Source organism: Heliangelus exortis, chromosome 16, assembly GCF_036169615.1.
Source record: "Heliangelus exortis chromosome 16, bHelExo1.hap1, whole genome shotgun sequence".
Taxonomy (NCBI): Eukaryota; Metazoa; Chordata; class Aves; order Apodiformes; family Trochilidae; genus Heliangelus; species Heliangelus exortis.
The window spans coordinates 3,506,553-3,532,441 of record NC_092437.1 but is presented as its reverse complement, the minus strand read 5'-3'; the positions used below and the strand labels follow the sequence as shown (position 1 = coordinate 3,532,441).

The window sequence follows — 25,889 nt, the reverse complement described above, 5'->3', positions numbered from 1 at the left end:
CTCCCTGTTCCCCCAAGCATCATCTCTCCTGTGAACTGGCAGAGGGGCTCAGAAAGCACTGGCACTGGTGAGGACTCAGCAAAAAATTCCCAGCAAAGTCCAGAAACCCCAAACCTCTGCTTGGGCTGCAATTCCAGAGCAAGCTCAGCTTTGTCAAGGTCAGGAGCTTTCCGGAATATGCCCGGGGATGAGGAACAAATAACAAATAACAGGCATGGGGCATCCAGCTGACTGCTCTGGGTTTTCCCATCCTCTCTTTTCAGAACCAGGCCATGGGGGACATGACACCAGCAGAGGAGATGGAGCAGAGGGCTTCTCACTGCCACCTCTTTGACTCCAGCATGAGGAGTGAGGCAAGAAGGCTCTCGACTTTTCGGCTCTGGCCGAGCACCTCGCCCGTGGCTGCCCGAGATCTGGTCAAAGCTGGGTTTTTTTTTGTGGGTCCAAGAGATGAAGTGCAGTGTTTCTGCTGTGGGGGTGTCCTGGAGGACTGGGCAGCTGGGGATTGTCCAGTGGCTGAGCACCTGAAGTTCTTCCCTTCCTGCAAATTCATCTGTGGCGAGGATGTTGGGAACCAGGAGATGTTTCCTCTCCAGGAAATCTTTGACACTGTGGATGGGCAATTCCTCAGCCTTTTGCCAGGGATAGAGAGTGAGGAGACAGCTCTGCCCAACGAGCCAGAATACCCAGAGATGGTGACTGAGGAGATGAGATTATCCACGTTTCAGAACTGGCCCCGATCTACTGATCTGCATCCTGAGCAGCTGGCTAGAGCAGGATTCTTTTACACTGGTAGGTATTCTGGGGAAATGTTTTTAACTTTTATGGAAGTTCACTTTTGGAGGTGTCACTGCTTTAATTACTTGCATAAATAGGTGCAGGTGTGTGTAGTGTAGTTGGAAACCACGTCCTTCCTTCTGCTTGGGCTGTTTCTCTTGCTGCTTGTGCATATTTCACTATTTTAACTCCCATTTGGGAGCTCTAGGAAGTCAGTGTCAGTTCCCTTACCAGCAGGAGTGGAAAAGGAATCATGTTTTAAATGGGATTTACTGAGAGAAAAGTGTTTGCTATGAGATCCTGTTACTTCTAGGAGGACTTGAGGCACGTCCTTGGCTTGTCATGTTTTGTGGAAGCTCTGCCTTGCACTGTAAACTTCTCAAAAAATCAAATCTGAGTGAAACCTGTAGGTAATCAGCACATTTGGCTGCCCTAATGACTTGTTGCCATAAGGACCCTGGGCTTAAAATGCAAGAAGAAAAAATACTGTTTGTTTTGAGGAAAATAGGCAATATTTAACATATCTATGCGTGTATCAAGATAACATAATTGTTTGCCCTTAAGGTTTTGCTTGTTAGGTAATAACTTTGTGCTTAAAAGTACCATTTTCTGGATGGACCAGTCAGAGGAAATAATTACATTAATACTTGACATTCCATTAATACTTAAATATTGTGGCAATCTTTCTGTTTTTTTTGAAAGCTATTGATATTTGTGTAACAAGTGACTCCTCATCTGAAGGAATCTATTAATTTTGTGTTTGCACATCAAACAAGAGACATGGGAGGAAATGAGAGGCAGGGTCCATAAACCAAAGCTCTCTTAGGAGAAAAATCTCTGCAGTCCCCTCCTGTCACCTGAACAGTGATTCACCAAGAGAATGAGTAAGATTTTTGTGACCCATCCTCACTGGCAGCCTTTACTGATATTGATTCAGGGTATTTGCAGGCAGTTCTTAAATCTGTTTGGGTTTAATTCCCACCTCAGTGACTTGTGTGGAGAGGAGCCCAGCAGCAGGCTGGGAAACCTTGGGAATTTTTCTACCTCTGAGCTGGAGGCCATTGCCTGAGCCTGCTGCTGGTTGTGGCACACTGTGGTTAGGAAACAAAGTCTGTTTATAGACATAATTAATTACAGCTTTGCTCTAAATGCAGGCAAGCAGGGATTTGGGGTAGGTATGTGCATACCTGGGAGCTATGGTGCTCACATCCATGCTCTCTGGGACCCAGTTCTGGAATAATCTTAGCCAGTTGTTGCTGCTCTGGGAGTTGTTCAAACTCTGTTCAGATTTTTTGCCACTCTGCAACTTGCAAATTGTTAAGTTATGTGCTGAGCTGGTCTGCCTGGGTGTTGTGCTGCCTCTCAGGCTCTCATATAGAGCATTTCAGATGTCAAATAATCTCCTGATCTCTGTTTCAGGACAAGGTGATGTAGTGAGGTGTTTTTACTGTAATGGAGGCTTGAGGAACTGGTCCATTGGAGGTGATCCTTGGAGGGAACATGCTCTATGGTACCCAGAGTAAGTCAGCCTTGCTTGATAAATGTCTCTTGTAGCAAGACCAAAAAATATATGATTAAAATTACTGCTGCTGCTTTCACTTGAGATATCCTGTGCTAATGGAGTTAAATCTTAATCTGATTCTAGGTGTGAATTTCTATTGCAGTCAAAGGGGAGAGAATTTGTTAGAAGTGTTCAGGATTCCCTTTCTAACACCTCAATAACTCCAGTAAGTCATGAATATTTTGTCTGGAGTACACAGGGGGGGTTGGTAACTAACAGGGGGAGTTCTGAGCCCATGCTGCTCTTTTGTGACTGTCTTGTGACATTTTCAGGGAGATTCCTGGGATCAGCTGGAACACTCTTCCTTTGCTTTCCAAGGTCAGTGCTATAATTACATGGGGTTTTGTCTTTTGAGAGTGGTGTAGTCTTACTGCTTCTGCCTCACTCCAGCTCCTGTGCACTCTCTGTGGTGTTTCAGGAGGTTTTGATACTCTTTATTCACTTTATTTTTAGGAAATGGTCTCTAGTACAAGAGGCAAATTGCTTGGTTTTATGAGACTGCTTGAACTCTGAGCAGAAACATTTGGCTCATCTGGATATTATGTGGCACCTGTGCTTGGTGTGACTTGTCCCATCCTCTTGATGTTGTCTGTCTGTAGAGTATTTCAGGCTACAGAATTTTAAATGGAATTGGGAGCAGAGCAGAGGACAGCTAGAGAGTCTTGGTGTTGGTGAAAGGGTTGATCCTGGGGGTTTGGTCCCATTCCCCATGGCTGCCAGAAGTTTAAGGAGGTGAAATTTAGCTGTGGAAGACTTTTTTTTTTGTCATCCTCTCAAAGAACCTATCTGATAGGATGATTTCAAAAAATATTTGATCCTTTGAACAGGCTACCAGCTGAATTTCCTCCTTCTGTCTTTACTGATGAATGGTTGGGCTAGGTTATGAGGTAGGAAAGGCTTCCACTGGGATGTTCCTCTTAGTTTTCAGGGAGAAGTTTTGAGGCTTTCCTTCTGGGATGTGGAGGAAAAAAAAAAACTCCTGGACTGGGGCCAAACATGAGACTTGATTTACTAATATGGTAGAATAAACAAGCTAGAGTTTGCCTCTTGGCTTTTATGGAATTGGTTTTGACTTCCTTGTGTATTATGATTGGAAGTAACTGTAAATCTGGATGTTGCTCTGGCTACAAACCAGCTTGAGAAGGCTCTAGGCAATAAGCAAGGCCAGTGAGATGCTCCAGGGAGCAGGGCAATTCTTGCCAGAAGCTCTCTCTGCTTTTTGGTGAAGCATCTGCTCCCTCCCTGCTTTACAGATCCTCTGAGGAACTGGGAATCGCAGACTCCTTCTCCTTGGGATCAGCTCCCTGTGGGGCAGGAGGGTTTTGTCCCCAGCTGGGCAGCTCACCCAGGAGAGCAGAGCTGGAGCCTGAGTGGGATTTTCTGCCTTGCTGAGCCTGACCCTGTGTTTCAGCTGCTTCTGTCAGCCTGGAAAGTCATCAGCAGTGCAGAGAGAAGCAGAGGTATGCCAAGATCCCACACCTTGGGTGGATATTTAACCTCTCACTTCATCCTCAGCACTGTTGGGAGTGCCCTGTGGGTCTGCCTTCCCTCTCCCTGGAATTATGAACAGTGATGCACCTAAGCCTGGCTTTGGAAAGAAACCTGGAGGAGCTGTGGTTACTGGGGGACTAAGAGCTAGATCTGCCTCCACAAGGCTGTGGTGTGGATTTTCCTGGGATTTTCTGCTGGCCTTAGACCTTCAGTAGGAGACAGCTGGAGTTTTGGGTGAATTTCCAAGTGATGCAGACAGAGGCAGCTGTCTCTAACCAGGCTGCTGGGATGGATGAGTTCTCCAAGCCTATTGAAAACTGAATCAATGACCTGAAATAGCCATAGTTCTTCTTAGAATAATATATATTCTCCTTAGCTTATTTATGTCTGTCTTCTGTTATCTGTTTTATGGAGTCTGTTTTCCAAGTGAAGTTTATTTGGAGATGCAGTTCCATGTAGCATGCCTGCTTTCCTAAGCTCCTCTTTGCCATCTGTTTAGCTAAGGAAAAAAAAAACCCTCCAACAAACAGAAGTGCCATTAAATAGTGGCACAGAGGCAGGAAAAAGCTGCTGATGGCTCCTGGTAGATAAACCAGAAACTTTGCTGATGTGGCCACTGAACCATCACAGAGAGCATCAGCTTCACCAGGCTGAGTGTGTGAAGTTAACAACAGAATAAAGAAGTGTTTGACCTAAGAAATCCAGGATTTTTCAGTCTTTTTAAACTGAAAGCACTTGACTGAAGAGGGAGGAAGGGCTTTGTATTTAATGCCATCTTTTTTCCTGATTATACAGATGCTGACCAGGGGGAGACTGAACCATCGAGTTCAAGAAGAGAAACACAGTCTGTGGAACACAAGGAATCAGGTGCACTGGGCTGGCAGTGGTGGTGAAATGGAGTAGAGGAATACTTGGGATGGTTTTTGCAGTAGTGGTATCAGTGGTCATTATATGAACTCTTTTTTTTTAATCTTGTAGGTGACTGCATGGTAGCTTGAATGGTAACTGAACACAACTTTTTTCAGGAATTAGCTTGATTGTGAAGCAGGCTTACAAAAAAATGGTTTATTAGGATAATTTTCATATTAGAGTAAAAAGATGTTTGCCTTCCCTCTGTCCAGTGTGTGTAGATATGCTGAATGTTGTGCTCTCTCATAGCAGTAGTTTCTCAGCTTAAATGAAGCCTACTTGAGGTATATTTGGCATCTTCACAGCCAGTCTGACCAAAACGATGAGCAAATTGTAGTGTGACTTCCTAAGATGACAGGATGGGCACTCTGGAGCTGTGACAACACTAAGTTTGGGCTTTTTTATTTTTTTTTTTTCTGGGTAAAGAGGAGTCTGGGATGAGCACAGAAGAGCAGCTCCGACGCCTGCGAGAGGAGAGGATGTGCAAAGTGTGCATGGACAGGGATGTGGCTGTTGTCTTTGTGCCTTGTGGCCACCTGGTAGCTTGTGGAGAATGTGCCCTCAATCTCACATCTTGTCCCATCTGCAGAGCAGCCATCCGAGGAACTGTGAGGACTTTCATGTCCTAAAAGGTGCCTGAAGGGCAAGGTCAGTCTGAGCAATTCTGTAACACAGCAGAGGAAGAACACAAGGAAATTGTTTGATGCTGGGGCAATCTTATTTGCAGGGCAGCATGGCATAAGTGTAAAAAATTTATTAAATGTGCCTCCTGTGCACGGTGTTTCTAGTAAGTTGCTAGTTTGCTGCACTCTTGCTGATCTTGCTCTAGGACTGCTCCAGAAAAACTCTGCTGGCTGCTTTTGTCCTCCAAAAAGAGGCTTTTGTTGACACCTTTTCCAAATTGTTGCATTCTCAAATGAATCCCTGCTCTGTGTTGACATTAAGGGCTGTTTTCAGTAGACTTGTCTGGTTTTTCTCTCATTGAGCAGCTCTTTAGAGATGCTGGGTTTGCCTTTCTTCAGCCACTCAGTCAAATAGAAATATTTTTATACAGAATATGTTCCAAAGACTAGGATACTCAGCAACCATGTTTTCTGAGGGAAGATCCAGCTTTTTCTTTTGAGCTCTTTGCTGTCTCCTCCCCCTCATTGAATTTTCAACAATTGATGGAATGTTTCAGTAATTCTCAAATTCAAGTAACTGAGTGAAAAGCTTCTTGCAGCTTCCAACCTCTTTACTCTCAGCTGACCTCCCTAGAGACAAGGTGAAAAGTTCTTTGGTCAGGGTCACAGATCTCATGGAATTCTTTCAGAGGCTCTCCCCTGGCTGTTGGGTACAATTCTACTTGAAGATAACTGTGGGAACTTCCTTTTTAAGGACCTCTGTTTGCTGCCTAAACTGATTCTGATTTTAAACAGAACTTTCTATCATGTAGCCAAAAAAAAGTTTGTCAATAATATTTGATGACTGCAGGGGAAAGGAAATATATTTTTTTAAATTAAGTGCTCTTTTTCACTGAATAAAATTTTTCATTTGTTTATCTTGGAGGTGTGAGTATCTGATTGTAGTCCAATGGGGGAGGGGGTGTGGTGGTGTCCTAAGATCTTGGTGGCATCAGGTCACAGATCACTTGAGCTTCTGTTCTTTGGTACTAAATGGGCCTGAGAGAGAAGCTGATCCTACCATCCATTAGATCCCTTCTGGAATTCCCAGGACAGCACTTAAGAGCCTGGAGAACTCAACAGCAAAAGGCAGAGTAAGGAAGGAGGAGGATAAGGGGCTGTTAGATGGAGTAAATGGTGAATAAATCTGAACATTCTGCAGAATTTTGGTCCATGGCTCTTAAACACATCTCCAGAGACTGGAGCTCTGGCTCTGGAGCTGCTTCTCTTTATTTCCAGCCCTGGATGCTGGACAGGGCTATCAGCCTGGCTCTGAGCAGCTTTAAAATGTCATTTATTCCTGGGTTATATGGGAGGGCAGATATCTTCATCCTTGCCTTCAGCAGAAGGTGATACAAGTGCAGCTCTGGGTAAAGATGAGAGAAATCACAAGCTGAGGAGTTTAAACTCTCCAGTCCTTGGAGGAATTGGTGGGGTTTTGCCAGACAGCAGCTTTCATAGGGAAGAGAATTCCAGCACCATGCCAAATGAGATGTTGGGTCTGAGTTCAAGCTACTATTGGCTTCATTTTGCCTCTGTAGATAACAGTAAAAGCTTGTAATTTAAGTAGTTGTGCTAATCTGAAAAAGGGAAAACCAGCTCAGCTGGAATAATGTTATTTTCTCCTAAACTTGAGCATAGTGTGCCTGGAACCTTGTGGTGAACATCAAGAGCACTCCAAGGCTGTGAATATTCCAGCTATTTCTGGAGCTCCTGGTTTTTAACACTGAAAATTGTGGCTTTTCCACATCCAGAAGGGTGGAGCCATTCTTTCTATGGAAAGATCTTTCTTTAAAACAGGTTATTTTTGCCTGGCAGTACCCAGAGTGATCCCTATCCCCAACAGAGGGCACCCTTAACCCAGTGATGAGGGAACCATTGGAGCAAAACCTGAGCTGCTCCTCATTTTTATAGGATACTGGGGATGCTACCGAGTCCCTACCCTAAGGATCCAGTCCCCCTGCATGACCTTGCAGTTCTTCAGAGCAGGTTTAGCAGGAGCAGATGAGGAAGGGTTGTCAGGCTGAAGGATGAATGGCTCTGCTAATGAAAACTAGAGGAGGTAATTAAGTGGGGAACATGAGCCTTGGTAGCTTGTTTTATTTTCTTTCTTCTCAGACAGGTTTTTTTTATGATGTATGTCATTGATACTACCTCTTACAAGCTTACCATAACTTTTTTTTTTTTTTACTTCTATTAAAAGATAATTATTTGTGTTCCTCATAACACAGGCTGGTAGTTATGTAGCTACCTGGTCATCACAATTATTATTTAATTGATATTTGCCTGTGTGCATTGCATGTGGATAAGTGCATACTTTGATTAGTCCCTTTAGAGTTCTTGGCAAGTGGGGTTGATCAGATTTTTTTACTAATGTGGCATCCAGGCTTGGCCAGTTGCAGGTGGATAGTGTTAAAATCATGCAGACCTCAAAGTAATTGAGAGCTCCTTCTGACTTTTTACTGCCACATAGAATTCCTTCCTGCAACTAGGAGGGAAATCTTGCAGCTGTTTAAAGAGGAAACTGCTTTCTCCACCATCTGGGCTGCATTTCTGGGGCACTGGAGGCCAATAAAGAATGTTGGTGTCTGATGGACAAGGAGGAAAAGAAATTATGTTTAAAAAAGGTGCAAAGATTATTTTCTGAGGGAAGATCAACTTGAATAGCTCTAAATAAATGAGTTTTTCATGGAACAATCTCATGGACTAGAGCATATGTATTCAGTTCCTTTTTCTGCCCCTCCAGGGAACACAAAGTGGGCAAATAGGAATAAGTGTAATATGGAAAGGAGCTGAATCAAAGAAGAGGTGGAGAAAGTATTAAGACTGTAAGTACACTGCTATTCCTGTTGTCTAAATGCTGTAGTAGCTTGTGTTCCACTTTTTTTTTAACTTGGTAGAGGGCCAGTTTTGAGAAACATGTGAGTCTTGTCAGGCAGAGCTGTTTTAATAAGGGCTGAGCTTTTTCTTCCTCAAAAGATGGAAAAAAAATGAACTGTCAGCTGTGTGTCCTGCTCAGTCAGAAGCTGTGGTTTTTACAGGCTAAAATAACTACAGAGTTTTACTTGCAGCTCATTGCAACTCAGGATCTTGGGTTACAGTGGCATCTGGAATGGAAGTTGCACAGAAACAAAAAAAAAAATGCTCTCAGTGCTTATATTTTGGGGTTTATGACATGAGTTTTCTTCCTGGGCTCTTTGGAATGGGCCAAAAAAAAAAAAAAAAAAAGGTGCATCATTCTGTCTTTGACTTAACACCTGATGGTTTTATTTCTGTTAATTCTGCCCTCCCACTTCCCCTCCCTAGCCTGGTTTCTAGCTTGGCTCTTCTGAAAAGCATTACTCCCAAATGCCAAGTGATTTCAAACAGAATAGGCAAGACAATAAAAGAATTGTAACAGCACTTGGAACAAACCAGCCAAAGAACTCTAGGGGTGGCTCACAAGTTTTCTTTCTCTGCTTGACACTGAAGATGCTGGGAGAAGCAGCTAACAAAACTCTGCAGCTCATTAATACAACTTAATTACACTTATATTCCCCTTTTCCTTCAGTCCATTCCCTTCCCCTTAAAATCATCCTGTCACACACACACAAAAAAAAAACCACTTTTTATCAGGATTGTGCCTGGAATAAGCTTGGCTGCTCGGTGAAGAAGGAAGGTACCAAACTCTCTTTGCTCCATGAAGAACTAAGAATTTTCCAGCCTCCTACAGCAGGTTTCAGCTGTGTGTATGGCTACCCCAGTGTTAATTTCATGTAATTGGGCAAATCCAGAGAAAGCTGCTCTGAGAGAATGGCTTTGCATGGTGAGAGGGGGAGAAGCTCCATGCTGAGTCAAAAGTTGGTGCTTGTGCTACTTTTTAGCAGTCCAGCATCCTAGTAGGTGAGACCCAGAACACTGAAATCCAGGATCAGTGCCTATTGCTAAGGTGCCAAGTGGGTCTAAAGAAATACAGGCTGAGGAAGGAAGTCCTGGATGGGTAAGGGGGAGAGATGGGAAAAGCTCTCATCTATAACTTAAAAAAAAAAATAAAAAAAATATATATACAGCCTAAAGAACTCAAATGTAAATAGCTCCCACCTAGTTCTAGAGGGGCAGGGAAATGAAGGTGTGTTAGGGGATTTAAGCTCTTCAGACCATGGGGAAGGAGAAGAAACTGACTACAAAACATGAAAAGTCCCAGGTTGTTGTGCAGTGCTTCCTTCTTTATGGATCCATGGCACAAAGAAGCAGCTCCAGCTCCAACTCTGTCTCTGGAGGCTCTTGGTGAAGTTGTTCTGCCTGAGGGCTTCAGGACTGGGCTATTTAGTGGCTGATCCCACCAGGTTTTGGTAGGAGTGGTTCCTCAGGGCACTTGGAGAAGTAAAACCCATCAGCATGGCCATTCTTCAAGGTACATTCATTGCTTTTGAAAAGAGGACAAGGAACAAAAAATGGAATGGAGTTCACCATCCTGCATTTCCTCTGCCAAAGATCCAGGCCACAGGGGATTTTTTTGTTGTTTTTTTTTTTTTTTTTTCCTGCAGCACCTCTGATGGGGGAGTGCAAGGTTTATCCATCCTCTGGCTCCTCTTTATTTATGCAGGCCTGTAAAAAAAAAAAAAAAAATTAAAGTCAGGGCATCAGTGTGAAGCAAGTACTAAGTTGCTTACTTAAAATAATGGTGTGGAAACAATGGGGACAAAATGGTTGGGAGGTTTTTTTGTTGTTTTTTTTCTGCTGTTCTGTGTTTTTAAATATGATTACAGATGAGGGATAGGACTGAGAGCTCAGAGGTGATGTGGTTAAGTAGTCTTCAAGTCTGGAAAAAATGTTATGCATCTGCCAGACCTGAGTATTCTGTAGTTAGACCAAGGAGTAGATGTGAGCCAAAGGGTTAGATCTACATATCCTCAGCATTTGGAGCTGCAAAAAAAGGACTTGGTTAGGAATTTTAAAAGCTGGGGCTCATCTCTAGAATGAAGGAGCTTCTTGAAATGGCCATGATGTGGTTTTGGTGTGGATGCAGCAGTGGAAGCAGATCTACTTCTGGAGCCAGCAGGGAAGATGAGGGAATGTTTTCAGCTAGAACATCACCTCTAAAACATGCAGCTTCAGGTTGACCAAAACAGTTTGCAAATTCAGGGTGGTGTTCAGCAAATTGTTTGGGAAAAAGGCTACCTAGAAAGAAAAGCAGAAGCATTTTTTTGGTTGTGTTTGTTTGGTTTTTTTTTTCTCCTCAAAACAAAGTGGGATTTCCTTCTGTTTAAGTTTTCTTGGGGAAGTATTCTCACCATCAAAGTTTGAAGGAGGTGGGGAAAAGCAATACTAAAGGAGCTTGGATTTCCAACCCCCTGTTTCAATAGGGATTTTGAGTGGTGTTGGGGTGGGGTTTTTTTTGGTTTTTTTTGTTTTTAACTGAAGAATGTTTTGTGTACTTGTACCACTTACATGATCTACTGAAAAACCTACTTTAAACCTCCAAGTGGGTGACTGTTCCTTGGGATTTAAGTCCTTGAATTCTTCATGCTCACAGCTGCCTTGTGCCTCTGCTAGCAGCCAGATTACCCCCAAAAAATTGATTAGGGAGAGGTAAAGTGAGCAATCACCAACTGGAGCTTTAGATCATTCAATTCATCCTGGTGCTACCCTGTCAATACTCAAATCTACAGCTGAGAAAAGTCCCACCCTGTGTTACCCTGTGGCCCTTTCTACTGGGAGGCCTGAGGGAAGCAAAGTCAGTGAAATCTGGCACCTAAAATCAAATTAAAGTTCTTAAGCCATAAAGGTGATGTTGGAGTTGAGATGGGAGATCACTGACAGAGGCCTCACAACTGTGAATTCCATGCTTGGCCTTATAAACACAGCCTTAAAAGTTGGAGAGGTCTCTTGTCCATCTCTTTAAAAAAAAAAAAAATAGAGGTTCCCTCCTGTTACGCAGTGGGTTCTTGATTTAGCACTAAATTGTGTACAAAAATCATTCTTTTATTATCCTTTGGCTAAAGGATATTTGTGCACTGAAGGCTTCACCATCCCTTCTGCCACGATTCCTCATGTATTATTCTTAAATTATTAGGATCCAATACTTTATGGATAAGCAGCAGTGAGATTAAGGGTAACCTTTTTATACAAACTTCCAGAGGAACTTTTTCATGATAATCTGAGTTTCTTTGACTTAAGTGTGTGACTTGAAATAAAAACTATCACAATCCACCAGCCCTGGAGCCTGGGAAATGTTGAATAGGAGCAGTCATGGGACCTGAAATAGAAATTGGTGTATTTATAGGATTTCATTGTTGCTGTGTGAGTGGTGTAGGTGTTAATTAAGATGAAACACACTGAAATCATGCCTTTGCAAGCAAGAGTGCAGAATTGGTTGATTAATTTTTTGTTGTTGTTGTTGGATTAAAAAAAAAAAAAACAAAAAAAAACCAAACCACCTGGTTGCTCATAATCTGTGAGGTTTTCCATTACCTGGAAACTTGGAAGTGGCATCCAGGAGGTCAGAAGATTACCAGGATTAAGCTGGTAAATACCTGGACTATGGGCTGGAAGTCTCTATTATCACTAAGGGTGGGGGGAGATGTTTTTAACTCCTAGGAGGAGGCAAAGGTATTTAAGAACTTCTTCCAGTGAAATGGGTGGAAGCTGAAGGGCAGAACTGGAGAGTACATTCTGATTGCTGAATTTAGCAGCTGATAACCACTGAAGTTGCTGCCAAGGTGCACAGCAGTCTCCCTTTAATGTCCTTGAACTGGGACAGCCTCTTTAAAAGTTATTTAACTTGTAGGATGTGTGCTTGATGGAGAGGGGACAGGGGTTGGTCTTGGATTTAAGCTCTGCTCAGCAGACAGTGCCATAGTTCTGGGGGGCCTTCAGATATCTGATAAATAATATTTTCAGATATAGGAAAATTCATAAGTTTGGAGAGACAAGGGAGAAATGCAAACCAGGACAAGGGCACATTGGGAGGAGAGGACATCAAAAAAGGCTGGAGGAAACTGGAGGGAATAGGATCATTCCATTAGGGAATGAAGGAAAGTGATGGTCTAAGAGCTGTGGCTCTCAGCAGGGCTGCTGACCAGTGACACTGAGGTGTCACCATCCTAAAATGAAAGTTTATTGCCCTGGTCCATAGTTGTATAATATATTTGGTTTCATTCAGCTTTTTTTTTTTTTTTTTTTTTCTGCAAAAAAAGGAGTTCTCACATTCCTGACCCCTTTTGCTCTTCTATAAATTTAAGCTTGGAAGAATTTGGAGGTATTTCTTGTCTTGCATCTTCTTGACCAGGCTCTAAAAAAATGCCTTCAGTCATCAGGAAAGGACTTTCCCAGCAGGAAAAAGGCAGCTGGCACTCAGTGTCCCAAACTTCAGAGCTCCATGGCATCACTGAGAATCAAACACTCATTCCTCTTTTCACCCCCATTCTCATATTGTGGAAAAAAAGGCATGACCTAGGCTGAAATAATCAAAAATTGATATTTGGTGGCTGCTGTAAAATGTATGGAGGGTCAGCTTATCTACTGCTCAGCAGCTGTTTTCACCTGTTAGCCAGAAAAAAATTATTTTATTATTCTAGCAGAAGCCACCAATAGATAAGGGATGGTGTCCATAACATCTCTGAACAACAGAATGATCTGTGTATTTCATTAGGAGTTTACCATCTTACCAAGCCCCTGGTAATGAAGTTTTATGTTTTTAGGATCTGCTCATATTACAATCTCCCCATACAGAAAACTTCATTTATAAGTTGGAGCTCCTTTCACAAACAGAATTTCTCATTTTGAGAAAAATGCAGCCCCAGCCCCACACTGTAGAAGCTCCACAGCTTCTGCAGACTATGGAAAATTCCATCTCACTGTGACAAAATGAAAGGGAAATCAATATTTAATCTTCTGTAGCATCCTTTCTAATAATGCTACAGAACCCCTAAACTTACAGGGACTTTATTTTGCAAAAATTACTTCTGGTCTTGTGCTGCAGTGAGCAAGGAGGCAGCAAGTCCATCCTATATTCTACAAATCTATTTAGAAGTGCTTTTTCTTCACCCAGCTCCACTTCTTTCCTCCACCCTCACATCCTTCTTTTTAGCAGGACTTTCTGGTAACATTATTTCTAGAAACCAACCTCCCTTTAGCAGCTGCTTTAAAAAAAAAATAAAATTACTGCATGTTGAACTGCTTTCTTGCAGCTTGAGTATCAAAAATTCAGACATTGTTGCTGCTTTAAACAGGTAACAGTGACCTGGAAGTTTGGGAATCTCCTTAAGAATCAGCTTTTAAGTGGGTTTCATCTGTGGGGAGGGATTATCAGAGGGCAGGAGCTGGAATTCAACAATAGATTTTTCTTAGCAGGTGATTTTCTTACCCTCTCCCCTTCCTGCTCTCAGCTGAGCTCCTGGGATGCCCTACCCTGCCCTTATCCTTGCAGGCAAAAGAATTAAAAAATAAATAAAACTTTCAGAGCAAACCTCTGCCATCCTGCATAAAACCCACCTAATGCTTGCTTTAATTTCATTCCCTGGTGTCTCAGCTCTGTACCCTACAAATTCCCTGGAAGTACAAGCAGCTACAGGGAGACAGGATCAAATTTTGTGGTGCTGCTGGGAGGAGATAACTGAGAAAAATCAGAATTGCAGGGCTGTATAGGTCAGAGCTCAGTTCTGCCTGTCCATGGAGCTAAAATACAGCTTAAATAACTCAATGTTGTATCCATTTTATGTCAACTGACAGACCACAGTTTAACCTTGAGCTTGAGACTCCTTTGCTTACTCTCAGCATCCTCTGAAGCTGACTCCATCCTCCCAGCTCCTACTTTTACCTACTTGGGCACCATTTGGTGCTGAAAAACCTCTCTGCTTGCTTCAAGGCATCCAGTTATTTCTTTATAACAGCATCCCACAAGCTTCCTATCAAACAGCATAAAACATCCCATTGATAAAATATCAAACATCCCTGCCATAAGCCAAGGGTGGCAACACCATCTTCACCCTGGGGCTAAGCAGGACCAGTGTCATCCCTTCAGCTGTGACTTTTCCACTCTTTCCATGCTGGAAAAATCAACCTGCAAGGAGGAAAAACCCCAAACCTGTTGGCACCCTTTAGCCATCAAAGTCTAAGAGGCAAGAATAGCCTCTAAAGCACAGGAGGTGATACTTACAGGTATGTCTGCTTGAACAAAAGGTTGGTGGGTTTTTCATTGACATGGTAGAGAGGAAATGGATCAAATCCACCAATGAAATCAACTGAAAAAAATCAGAACTCAAATAAATAAACAAAACATGGCCAGAAAGTTGAAAGGAAATAAAAAAACGCATGTCATGGCATAACAAAAAAATCAGTGAAAGAACAGAAAAATGATTTTTCAGGGATGGATGTGTGGGGTGAAAATCTCTGGCCTAGCCAGACCTCTTTTTTTCAGCATCTTTTGGGGTCAGTAAAGGTACCAAGGAGAAGATTCAGTTAGCACCAGACTTAAAGCAGAGGTAAAACAGAGACTCCAGACAAACAAAAGGGCCTCCCTCAGCCTCCTTGGACACTGTCATCCTGCTGGGACTTCACGTGAGGACTCAGCTGACAAAACTTCAGCCATTCAGGGATGTGCTGGAAGAAGGAATTGGGGAATGGCTCAGGAGGCAGAGCCAGCAGAGAAGTTGGCAGCACAGCCATCCCCTGGAAGGCTTTGCAGTTTTCTTGCCCCACTTGTCTTTCCTGTGAGACAGACAAGAGCAGCTTTGGAAAACTGCAGCTACCTCATTATCTTCAGCTCTGATATTTTTCAAGTCCCCTCTGCCAGCTCCATTTCTTTTCATTGGATAGAAATAGGAACAGTGCTCCCCTTTTCCCTTATTCACAGAGGGGCAACCTCACCAAACAAGGAGAGTTTTAAGTGACAATTCCCTTAGTAACCACAGAAGAATTTCCCAAATCTCTCAGTTGCCTTGAAATGAGGCCAAGTCTTTATTCCTGAGCTGGGCAGTGCAGCCAGGTCAGGAGGGCTGTGATGTGCTGAGATTTGGGACTGACCCAGGAGGCTTTGGAAAAAAAAAAAACCTTAAACCAGATCCAGCTTAGATCATGTTTTGATTCCAACTCAGTGCATTTTGTTTGGAAGTGTAAAAGCTGCCCAGTCCAAATGCCATAAAAAAGTATCTGGGGTCTTATTAACTCTATAAATACCTGTTTATTTTTCTAGCCTGAAGGTGGCACTATTATTTTAAATTTAGCCAGGGTTTTGTTGGTTTTCAATGAACAAAGAATAGAAAGAATATTTTAAAAAAACCCAAAAAACCTCTTCAAATATATTTTGAAACAGAAAGACAAGAAATTCTCACAAATTCTGGCCTGATGGATAACTTCATGCTGATGCTGTGATTTTGGAACAAGTATCAGTTAATGAGCAGATTCTGTAGAGATTCTAAGCTAATTTTGGGGGTAATTTCCAGTAGTTCCAGGGACACTTGACCTTTTTTCGACCACTTTTGAAAACACTTGAGTATTTTAAAATCAAGGCAGTCTCAAAAAGCAGATACTATGCTACCTCAGTTGTCAAAATTTGGAAATCTTAAAGAATTGCAGTTTTTAGTGTCTGGTATCTTGAACAAACAAAAGTCCTTTCATCTGAGCACCCAACTATGGAAGGACTCAAAATCCAAGTCACTTAAAAAGAAAAATAATCTTAACTGTGGTTCATTGTTGCAATATTTTACAGTGCATTAGGACATGCAAAATATTCTGGCCCCCAATTCAGCTTTGGTAGATCCCTACTGCTGTGTTTTCTCATGAAAATCACGTTAGCATGAGCCTTCCTGATTAATGTGCCTCAACACTTATAATTACTTCATGCTGCATATCAAAGCAACATTTAAAGGAAACCACAAGTGGAAGAGAAAATTAAAATGCAGCTCAAATTTGTTCGGGTCACTGGAAGGCTCTACCACTGTGAATGTGAAATATTGATGGTTTGTCAGTGTTAATTATTCAAGCTGGCATTTTAACTCCAAGCTGGGAAACTGAGGGGAAAGTAAATTTGTTAGTGGAACAAAAATATGGAACCTGAAATTAACAGCTCTGTGTTTTTAGATAATGCTTCCTTCCATGGGGTTGTCTCTCCTAACAGATCCCTGCTATAAAAATAAGCTCTGTCAAGTTATTACTTTCCAGTGTTCAAAATGGGCTTAGAAATCAAGCTATTTAGCTAATAGAAGAGCTAAAGGAGAGTAATTTAAAAAATATTACTTGTAATACATCACTTGTGCAAAGTGCACTGCCAAGCTCTAAAGAAATGATCAATAAAGTCAGTGGAACAAGTTCAGCTGCACAGGAGGAACCAGACAAACATGAGGAGATGGCAGATGAGATGCATTGCTTATCTCACCCCTATGAAATCAACATTTTTCACATATTTTCAAATAACCACTTCAAAGCTGTTGTTTTGCAGCTAAAATCCATGCCAGCTGCTCTCTAAAACAACAAAGCTACTTGCACAAACCTGACAAATGTATTATTAAAATAATGCTTGGATATAAAGCTTTTGGATCAGATCCTTACCTGAAGTAAACTGGCCCAGACCCCTTGATTTCAGTAAAACTTCACTGATGCAACCACGCTCAGAATTCACACTCAGCAAGGCAAAAAAATTGCCAAAAAAATCCCATTTATTTGAACCACACGCATCTGCTCTTTGGTTTGCAAAATTACTGCTCTCCAAGGGACTTTTAGGAGGGCAAAGTAATCCAGGATTAGGTTATGGAGATCTGGATAGATCCTCCAGACCCAAGCATCCATGTGATTCCAGTGGGTCTTGGCTTTTCTCTGGCACGTGTCATGACACTGAGGATTTTTGTGGACCCAACACAAGGAGTCAGCTCCTTCCTGCTTCTCATCCTTCAGACACAGCTCTTCCTCTGCTCTTAAATGAAGTGGTCAGGTTCTTGGCAAGGAATTTCATGCTCTGCTTCATCCTCAGCAGGTGGCCTGCTTGAGTAGTCCCAGGCTGTACTTTTTGTAGTAATATTTCAGTAATATTAAGGTATAAAAACTGGAGAACAGGAGAAGCTGCTCACTTCTCTAAAGCTCAGCTTCAGTAGCCAACACTAAGGGTTTTTTTGGATTGAAAGAGTAGCAGAATGACAGCATTTAATACTTAATTTAAAATTAAGTATTAATTTAAAATTAAGTATTAATTTAAAATTAATAATTTTAATCAAAACAAACAAAAAAAATTGCAATGAAAACTGCAGATTCTTGAAAGGTACTTAGAGAGATGGAAAGAAGTCTGAAGACAGCTCGGTCCTGACAGGCAAACAGCTGAGAGAGCAACAAAATTTAATAAAATCTTTGCCAAGGGCTCTGTTGAGAAATACTTACAGCTGTCTTCTTCTTCTGTAAAAACACTAACAACATAACAGGCGTAGACAAAGCCCACCAGCTGGAAAATAGAGAGTAAATAATTTTAGTGTCAGATTTTTAAGACTGGTCAAAACTCCGCGGGCTTGACTCCAAGAGCCAACATTTCCTCTGTGCTTGGCAGCTTTACTGCCATCCTGACATAGTGTGGCCCTCATGTCCAGTCTTTAAGCAGAAAAGCAATGAATATATTAAAAAAAAAATAGCAATTAGCTTGGTGAATCTGTCTTTATCTGGTAGTGACCCATCAGAACTGCTTCATTCAGTGTCAGGAACAAGAGATACAAAGTTCTGGTACTATGGGAGTTAAGCAGTTCAGATCCAGCAGGGTTTTATTTTGCTTTTCCTTCTTCCTGTTAATCAAATATCCTCTCCATCCTTCATTTTACATCTTTACCTAACACCCCACTTAGCCAGATCTCAGTTGACAGTAAGTGTATTAGTGAAGTTATTGGGAGATATAATTGTTTTCTGCCATCAACTCAGTTCTTGTGAACAAGAGTTCAAATGGAGCACCCAGTGATTCACTCCAAGGAGAGACAGAATGATGCATGGCAGGGCTTGAAAAGTAGAGTCCATTCATTTTTAATAGGACAGAAAAATACATCACACCAGAAAACAAAAGGCAGGATAATGAGATTTCTACTGGGGAGTTATAAAACCTTTGTGATTTCAACAGCTCTCCCTGACAGAAAAAAAAAAAAAAACCAAAAAACACCTTGTTGGAAGGAAATGGAATGGGTTTAGAGCATCACTGAGCCTTGTATTTCCTTTGCAGTTTTCTAGAAATAACTGAAAGAGGAACCAGCTCTCCCCTTCCCTCCTGGGTGAGCTTTATGGAAGCTCCTCAGAGGAGGAGAGGGAGCTCTTTGGGCTCGTTCAGTCCCAGCTGTGCTGTGTTGAAACCAGGGCTGGTTTGTACCAAGTGTCTTTGAGCTCCAGAGGGCTTCACTCAGGGGTAAAAAAATATTTTCAGATTTTTCCACCCTTGTCCAACAAAAGGATTCCACGGGCATGCTGGGAACCACAAGGCAACAAGCAATGACCAATCTGATTTTACCTCTTGACTTTTAGAATTGTTGCCGAGTAGAACCATCACTTTTTAAAGGCATAAAAATGAATAAAACCACCCCAAAAATGCACAGACAAAAAAACCCACCCCTTGAAAAAAACAAACCCTCCCCAAAATCAGAATAATCTGAGATTTTTTCCTTCTTTCTCTTGCTTCTACTCTGCTAACCCAAACTGATCCCCAAAATCAGAATAATCAGAGGTTTTATTTTTTTTCCTTCTCTTTCTTTCTTGTACTGTACTGACAGAAATCCCGAGGGATTTTTGGGGCAGTTTGGGGCAATTTGGGCTGTTGGGCACTTGCCATGGTGCTGACAGCCCTCAGGAGGATTCCCTGGAAAAGCAGAAAAAGAGGATTTATCACCTGGGATGGGGTAGCTCAGAGGTGCCCTTTACATACACACAAAATGCCCAGCAGGAAAGATGCATCTGGAATGTGTGCCCTGACTCCAAGGGAACTCTAGGAAGGTTTTTTTCTTTTTCCCAGACTTTCCATCATGCCTGAGAGTTGTGTTAACAGCCAAGCAAAGTGGCAGTCCTGAACCCTTTTATTTTTAATAATAATAATAATAATAATAATAATAATAATAATAATAATAATAAATATATTATTATATATTAGATATATTATATAATAGATATATTATGTATTATATAATAGATATATAATATATAATTATATAATAATATACAGTAATACAGTAACAGTAATAATATAATAATTATATTATTATATCATGATAAATAATAATATAATAATTACATTATTATATAATGATAATTAATATATATGATATATAATATATAATGTATTATTATAATAATTACTATAATTATTATAATATAATTATATAGGTATAAAAATGTAATAACAATATTATTATTATTATTATTATTATTATTATTATTATTATTATTATTATTATTATTATTATTATTATTATTATTATTATTATTATTACTCTCTGTTACGTGTACACACAAACCTTTCATGACACCTGTCAGGAAACTCCTGACTGTATTAAAAAAGAAAATGAGACATTTCCCAGGAGAGTTTGAGTGCCAAGGTGGGGAGCCACACAACATAAACAGGAATTGCATTTTCCTAGGGGCTGACCTAAACTATAATTAAATATATGACCTCAGGGGTGAAGTTAACTCCCAGGACTCCCTGTATCTCACCTTCTCCATTAATTATGAATAAAATACAGCTGGAGAGGAGAAATGCTGCTCCTCTAGCCCTGCTCTTTTCACTGGAAGAACCTGCTAGAATGTGGGATAAGCAGAGACCAGCAGCTCCATTCTGAATATATTAATGAAAATATAGCAAGCTCCCAAACAGCACCACAATTAGCAGCAATTAACACAGAAGAGAAAACTTCACAGAGGCCAAGAATTTGGGAATAACTTCACTCTTGCCCAAAGTGCCATCTCAACTGCTGACTTCAAGACAAAAGAAGGGTTTAAACTCTGCTATCTCAGGGAAATAGAAATCATTTTTACATCCTTGCAAATTATGTAGGGGAGGTGGAAGAGGAAGGAAAGCATCAGTGATGTAAAATCACTGATTTCAAGACAAAAGAAGGGTCTGAACTCTACTATCTCAGGGAAATAGAAATCATTTTTACATCCTTGCACATTATGTAGGGGAGGTGGAAGAGGAAGGAAAGCATCAGTGATGCAAAATGACACTAAGCTACAGCTCTAATTCCCCAAAAAATGTTCTGGGCCTTGAGCCTCTGCTGCTGCTTCTCCACTTGTCCTGCACGTTCAGTACCAGCTTCCTCCAGGCTGCATAAATCTCCAATGAAACTTTTTATTAGGAACACATCCCATAGGCAGGTGTGTTCAGTCAACCTGTCCCAGAGCCTGGGAATGCACACCCTATCAAAAAAAAAAAATTAAAAAAAAAAAAAGGCTGGAGTTGGGATGTTCCAAGCATTCTGCAGGCAACTGAAATGAAGAGGGAAGGCAGGATGAGACAAGTGTGCCCCTGAATTACAGCAGGATCTACAGGAAGGGACCAGCTGGCTCTGAGTGTATAAAACAAGTGAAAGATGGGAAGAAAATTTTAGGATGTGTTCCTGTTGTTTGTGTAAAATCTGAGCTTTCAGCTACACTCATCCCAGTGAAGATTCTGGGCTCTTTAGCTCATCTTTCAGTAGAAAAACTTGCCTTTTTTTTTTTTTTTTTTTTTTTCCCCACCACAGAGGCTCTGTTCCTTCAGGGCAGATGTAGTCTGGGTTTCACTTCTAATCAGAGCTAACGAAGTGTGTGCTCTCACCAGTGCAAGAGAGGGAAAATGATCTCTCTACAAGCAAGCAAAAAGCCAGCTTGTGGGGAAGCTCCAGATAGCCCCAAAACCAGGCCACCAAAATCCTCGGATTCCTTGATTTTCTTTATGCTTTGGGATGCAATGGTGACCACTGAAAATCTTCCCTTCTGCCAACAGCAAAGCATCTCCTGTGCTTTGCTTCTCACATCCCAGCTGCTGTCAAGGCTTTCACTGCTGCCTTCCTGGGAACCTTCCAACCTCTCAGTCTGCCTGAAAACAGCAGACAGGCAATCAGCTCTCTCACTTGGGAAGACATTTCCAATTTCCATCCCCTTCCATGCAGCCTCAGGAAAAGCCTAACCCTGCCCACTCCCAGAACTGCCATATGGGCAGCCCAGAGCTATGCCAGGTATTGGAAAACTGGGAATCACTCCTCTGGCTGGCACGCTGGGGAGATAGGAGATGAATCCTTGCTAAAATAAAAGCAAAGCAGATTTTTTTTCCCCTGACAAACTAATTGCAGTTCCTAATTGGGTGGGTAGGATTAGTTTTACAGTGACATTTCTGTACCAGTACAGAATAAGATGTTGCTGCAATCAGCTTTTTCCTCCAACGTGTTCTTTACTAAAGCACAGAGAAAGATTTTCATTCCATGCCCTCCAGCTCCTTCTATCCAGCACAGTGATGGACATGCCCAAGTTTGATCACATTCCTGATTAAAGGAGTTCCTTCTGCCTTCAAGGAGCACAGACAAGCTCTGAGCAAAAGCAGACTGGGACCTTATGCAGCTTCAAATGTGTGCCCAGGAGCAGGAGAAAGCAGTCAGCAGGAGGAGAGATGACAGCCAACACTCTGCTCACCATATGGGTTCAGGGTTTTTTTCCTTCTCCTTTGGCATGCAAGATGGAATTCAGTGAGCCTGACCCAAGGACACAATATGGTGCTCTACAGCTCCTCAGTAATCTCAAGGAATAGGTATTCCCAGAAAAAAGTCAACGTGTCCACAGCTGGGTCCTGCATAGTTAAACAGCATGGGTTTCACAACCATTTATAGATTAAAAGTTTTTCAAAAGGAAAAGGAAAAAACAGCACAAAAAAACCTGTTAACTCTCCACTCTACAACTTCTAAAAAGCATTAGGCAAAGCAGAAAAAACAACAAAAAAACCCAAAACCCCTAGATAAGGCACAATTTTTCCTGCCCCTTGACCTTCTTAGCAGGAAAGTGACTATTCCAGTCTCAAACGTGTGGTGGCAGACAAGGGAGGAACAAGGTCATGTCCCTTGCTGCATCCCTGAGCCTTCAAGTTCCTCCTGATGTATTTTTTTATCAATCTGCTCCCCCTGCCTGGCTGCAGCCTGGGACCTCCCATTCCTCTGGGAATGAGAGCAGCCTGGAAGAAAAACCACCTTAAAATGAGCTAAAGAGAACTCAAAAGATACTGGCAGGGATCAAAGAGTTTGACCCTCAGAGACTAAAAAGGGAGAGATCTGACTGATCGGTTTCAGGCAGGTTCTGAGTGAGAATATGAAAGGTTTGTTTCCTGCCTCACCTCAGCAAAGCAGAGAGGAAAAAGTGTTATTTCTCCCACTGCATGACAAAATTACATGAGCATTTCAGAGCTGGCAAGAGTTACAGGCCTGGGGCTTCAATACCCTATTACAGGACAAGTAGAAATTCAGTGCACTCTGCACAGCTCATATGGCTTTTCTTGCATTCAAGTATTTTAACCTCATTTCCAGGGTTTAGGATTCAAAAAAACCCACTGCAATTTAAATCTCGGGGAGAAGGAGAGAGAAAATATTTGCTGAAATCCTATTTTATCTTCTAGGTCTCTCCTCTCTCACCCTTTGTGGTGTTTTGCAGATACAGAGAGAATATTGCCATGTGCCTTTGGGAAAAAGCAAAGGAAAAAAACCATTCCCAGAGACAGACTCTTATATATCAGTGTGGTTATTTAGCTCAGAGCCACGTGCCTAAGTTAGAATAATAGAAAGGTCCATTCCAAACCAGCTCAGGACCATTTATTTGTTGGCTGAACACCTTGCCTGGGGTACAGGGGTTTTTGCCATCTCATGCTAATAACAGCAAGAAACTTCTGCACTTAAAAAATCTGGGATATTCAGTCCTGAAAGTTGTTTCACCAAACTCAGGAACAGCACCAACTCAGCAGCATCAATCCTGTCCCAGCTAACAGCCCTTTAGAAAAAAAAAAAACCAACCCATCAATCTCTATTCTTCTGGATGCATGGATTTCCCTTTCTCATACTGAAGCAGCTCTCCAGCAGTTTCATGCAGCTCTTCAGTAATGATATTAACAGCCAGCACACACACCAGGGAGTCCAGCCAGCTCAGGAAACAGGAGCTTCTCCATCTGCCTCTTTCTCATGACATGGCAAGAAAGTTGTTTGAGTCTCTCCCCCCCTCCCTGCAGTTCCCTGGGTCACAGAGATCATCCCAGCTAATAGGAAATGCAGGATCAAGACTGGAAAGTTATCCCCAAAACGTGCAGAGAAGTGCCTGGCAATCCAGAAATTGGAATTTCTCTATTCATTATCCTTCACTGTTTAATCAGGGCAAGTTACCTGTTTTTTTTTTTTTTTGAGCCAAGACTGACAGCTGAAATGTGAGTGTCCCACCAGCCCACGACCCTTTGTACTTAGAGCCATTAACCACAAAATAATAAAGCAGAGCAGATGAGAAAGATGGTGCAGCTACAGAATGCAAGAGTGCTGAGGAAGTGAGGGGGACAATGGATGTTTTGTTTCAGTTAATTTCCCAGACAAATGAGAAACAAGCCATTAACACTGAACATTAAGCAGAATCCTTTAAAAAGCCTGTGGAAAACTCCAGTGAGGGAAGAGTTGCTGAAAGCATTTAGTGCATGTACCTTAGGTGCCAGCAGAAAGAAACTATGCTGCTTTCTCATCCTTTAAAGTTTCTTTCTTTTTCTGGAGATAAACATCTCCTTTTTATTTCTTCACAACAGAAGTGCACAGACGTGTGTCACCACTCATCACTAAGTCATGGAGAACAAGAGAAATCCTTCCTCAGAAGGACTCTGTCCTGGTCAAAACAGATTTCTACATCCTAAGAGGGCCACAGAATGATTTGTTATTGTGTTTGTTGTATTGTTGTATTTGTTACCCCCATGATGGATGACTTCAGGTGTGAGCTGCTGGTGCCCATTTTCAAGAAAAATTGTTGATGGGAGAGAACAGGGCAACAACAACAAAAATTTCCAGAGGTTTTTGCAACTAGATCATGCAAACCAGGGTGGAAAATACAGGCCAGCCTCTGTGTCTGGAAGCAAAAAAACCCAAACCACACAGCATCACCTCAGCAGTTTTTGCAGGATAAGACTTTTGGGGCTGTACTCACCGCGAGGAGGATCTGGAAGGAGCTGTGCATGACCTCGATGTAGCGGTACTCCAGGGCACAGCCGATCACTGAGATGTAGGAATGGCTCTCCAGCCCTTTGATGCCAGACATTGAGGCCTCCTTCCTGACACAGCCAGGACCATTTTCACTCCACCACGACTGGTGCCGGGAGATGTTGAATGTTAAGAGTCCACTGTCCTAAAGAGAAAAGGTGCAGAGATGGATGTTTAACCCTAAGAGTGCCAGACTTGCTGTCAGCTGGAGCTGCTGACACCTCTGGAAGATGCTGTGTGACATGGAGGGGAAGGTTTCCTGGGTGCTCTCTCTCCCAGCACAGCCCTGGTGAGGCCACAGCTTGAGTCCTGGGTCCAGTTCTGGGCCCCTCAGCTCAGGAAGGAGATTGAGGTGCTGGAGCAGGTCCAAAGGAGGCAACTGGGCTGGGGAAGGGATCCAGCACAGATCCTATGAGGAGAGGCTGAGGGAGCTGGGGGTGTTGAGGCTGGAGAAGAGGAGGCTCAGGGGAGACCTCATCACTCTCTCCAACTCCCTGAAAGGAGGTTGGAGCCAGGGGGGGTTGGGCTCTTTTCCCAGGCAACTCTCAGCAAGACAAGAGGGCACAAGAGGTCTCAAGTTGTGCCAGGGGAGGTTTAGGTTGGACATTAGAAAGAATTTCTTTCTGGAGAGGGTGATCAGACATTGGAATGGGCTGCCCAGGGAAGGGGTGGATTCTCCATCCCTGGAGATATTTCAAAAGAGCCTGGATGTGGCACTCAGTGCCATGGGCTGGGAACCACGGGGGGAGTGGATCAAGGGTTGGTCTTGATGAGCTCTGAGGTCCCTTCCAACCCGGCCAATTCTAGGATTCTATGAAAAGCAGATCCCAAGCAGCTAATCCAGGCTCTTGCTCCAAATGGAAGGATTTTTCTCCACTGCCAGCACAGGGAGCCTGGCAGGGCTGTCCTGCATGGACACTTCCCTGTGTCCAGGTTTTTATCCAGAGGCAAAGTGGAGGGAGAAGAGCAGAAAATCTTCATGCCAGTCAGAAAACCAGGGAGCAGAAACCAAGTGCCCCACATCATGCAAGTACCCCCCACTCCATAAATGTTTTTCAGAGCTGTTATTAAATATGCTGCAGGAAGCACATGGTAAGAAATGTGGACAGTGAAGTGAGAAGGCAGCCTCCAAACCCTTGACATCAATCAGCACAACAGATGGGATGTGTTTTACAGTGGATGGAGAAAGGCAGAGGGATGAAGTATGGCAAAAGCAGCCTGAATAGCAAAGGGAAAAACTCTGCTAACAGTTGGGAATATAAAGGCAGCTGTCTGCATTTCGAAGGCTTTGGGGAATAATTATTAGATTGGCAGCTCCAGGAT

The 25,889-nt window shown here is 42.3% G+C and overlaps 2 protein-coding genes across 3 annotated transcripts in view; one reads left to right on the top strand and one right to left on the bottom strand.

Annotated features, from left to right (window-relative positions):
* Nucleotides 1-217: 217 nt before the first annotated feature.
* Nucleotides 218-6,277, top strand: BIRC7 (baculoviral IAP repeat containing 7). Its single transcript, XM_071759675.1, has 6 exons — nucleotides 218-792; nucleotides 2,197-2,296; nucleotides 2,423-2,504; nucleotides 2,611-2,656; nucleotides 4,625-4,696; nucleotides 5,165-6,277. Exons 1-6 carry the CDS (start codon nucleotides 273-275, stop codon nucleotides 5,365-5,367), a joined length of 1,023 nt encoding a protein of 340 aa, XP_071615776.1. The 5' UTR covers nucleotides 218-272; the 3' UTR covers nucleotides 5,368-6,277.
* Nucleotides 6,278-8,099: 1,822 nt separating this feature from the next.
* The window catches only part of NKAIN4 (sodium/potassium transporting ATPase interacting 4), a 50,035-nt gene continuing 32,245 nt past the window's right edge, over nucleotides 8,100-25,889 (bottom strand). Inside the window, exons 4-8 of one of the 2 annotated variants that reach the window (XM_071759677.1) lie at nucleotides 24,514-24,711; nucleotides 17,749-17,809; nucleotides 14,540-14,624; nucleotides 10,477-10,560; nucleotides 8,100-9,987 (exon numbers count right to left, since the gene is read on the bottom strand). In XM_071759677.1, the coding sequence (XP_071615778.1) occupies nucleotides 10,557-10,560; nucleotides 14,540-14,624; nucleotides 17,749-17,809; nucleotides 24,514-24,711 (348 nt within the window). In that variant the 3' untranslated portion in view covers nucleotides 8,100-9,987; nucleotides 10,477-10,556. The remainder of the gene's footprint in view (nucleotides 9,988-10,476; nucleotides 10,561-14,539; nucleotides 14,625-17,748; nucleotides 17,810-24,513; nucleotides 24,712-25,889) is intronic. The other variant, XM_071759676.1, reaches the window with a different exon arrangement.

Excerpts from the sequence above, each read along its gene's own strand:
- BIRC7 (XM_071759675.1), top strand. The coding sequence starts at position 273 with ATGGGGGACATGACACCAGCAGAGGAGATGGAGCAGAGGGCTTCTCAC. Across the intron at positions 793-2,196 it reads AGCAGGATTCTTTTACACTG|GACAAGGTGATGTAGTGAGG; the intron begins GTAGGTATTCTG and ends TCTCTGTTTCAG. Across the intron at positions 4,697-5,164 it reads TGTGGAACACAAGGAATCAG|AGGAGTCTGGGATGAGCACA; the intron begins GTGCACTGGGCT and ends TTCTGGGTAAAG.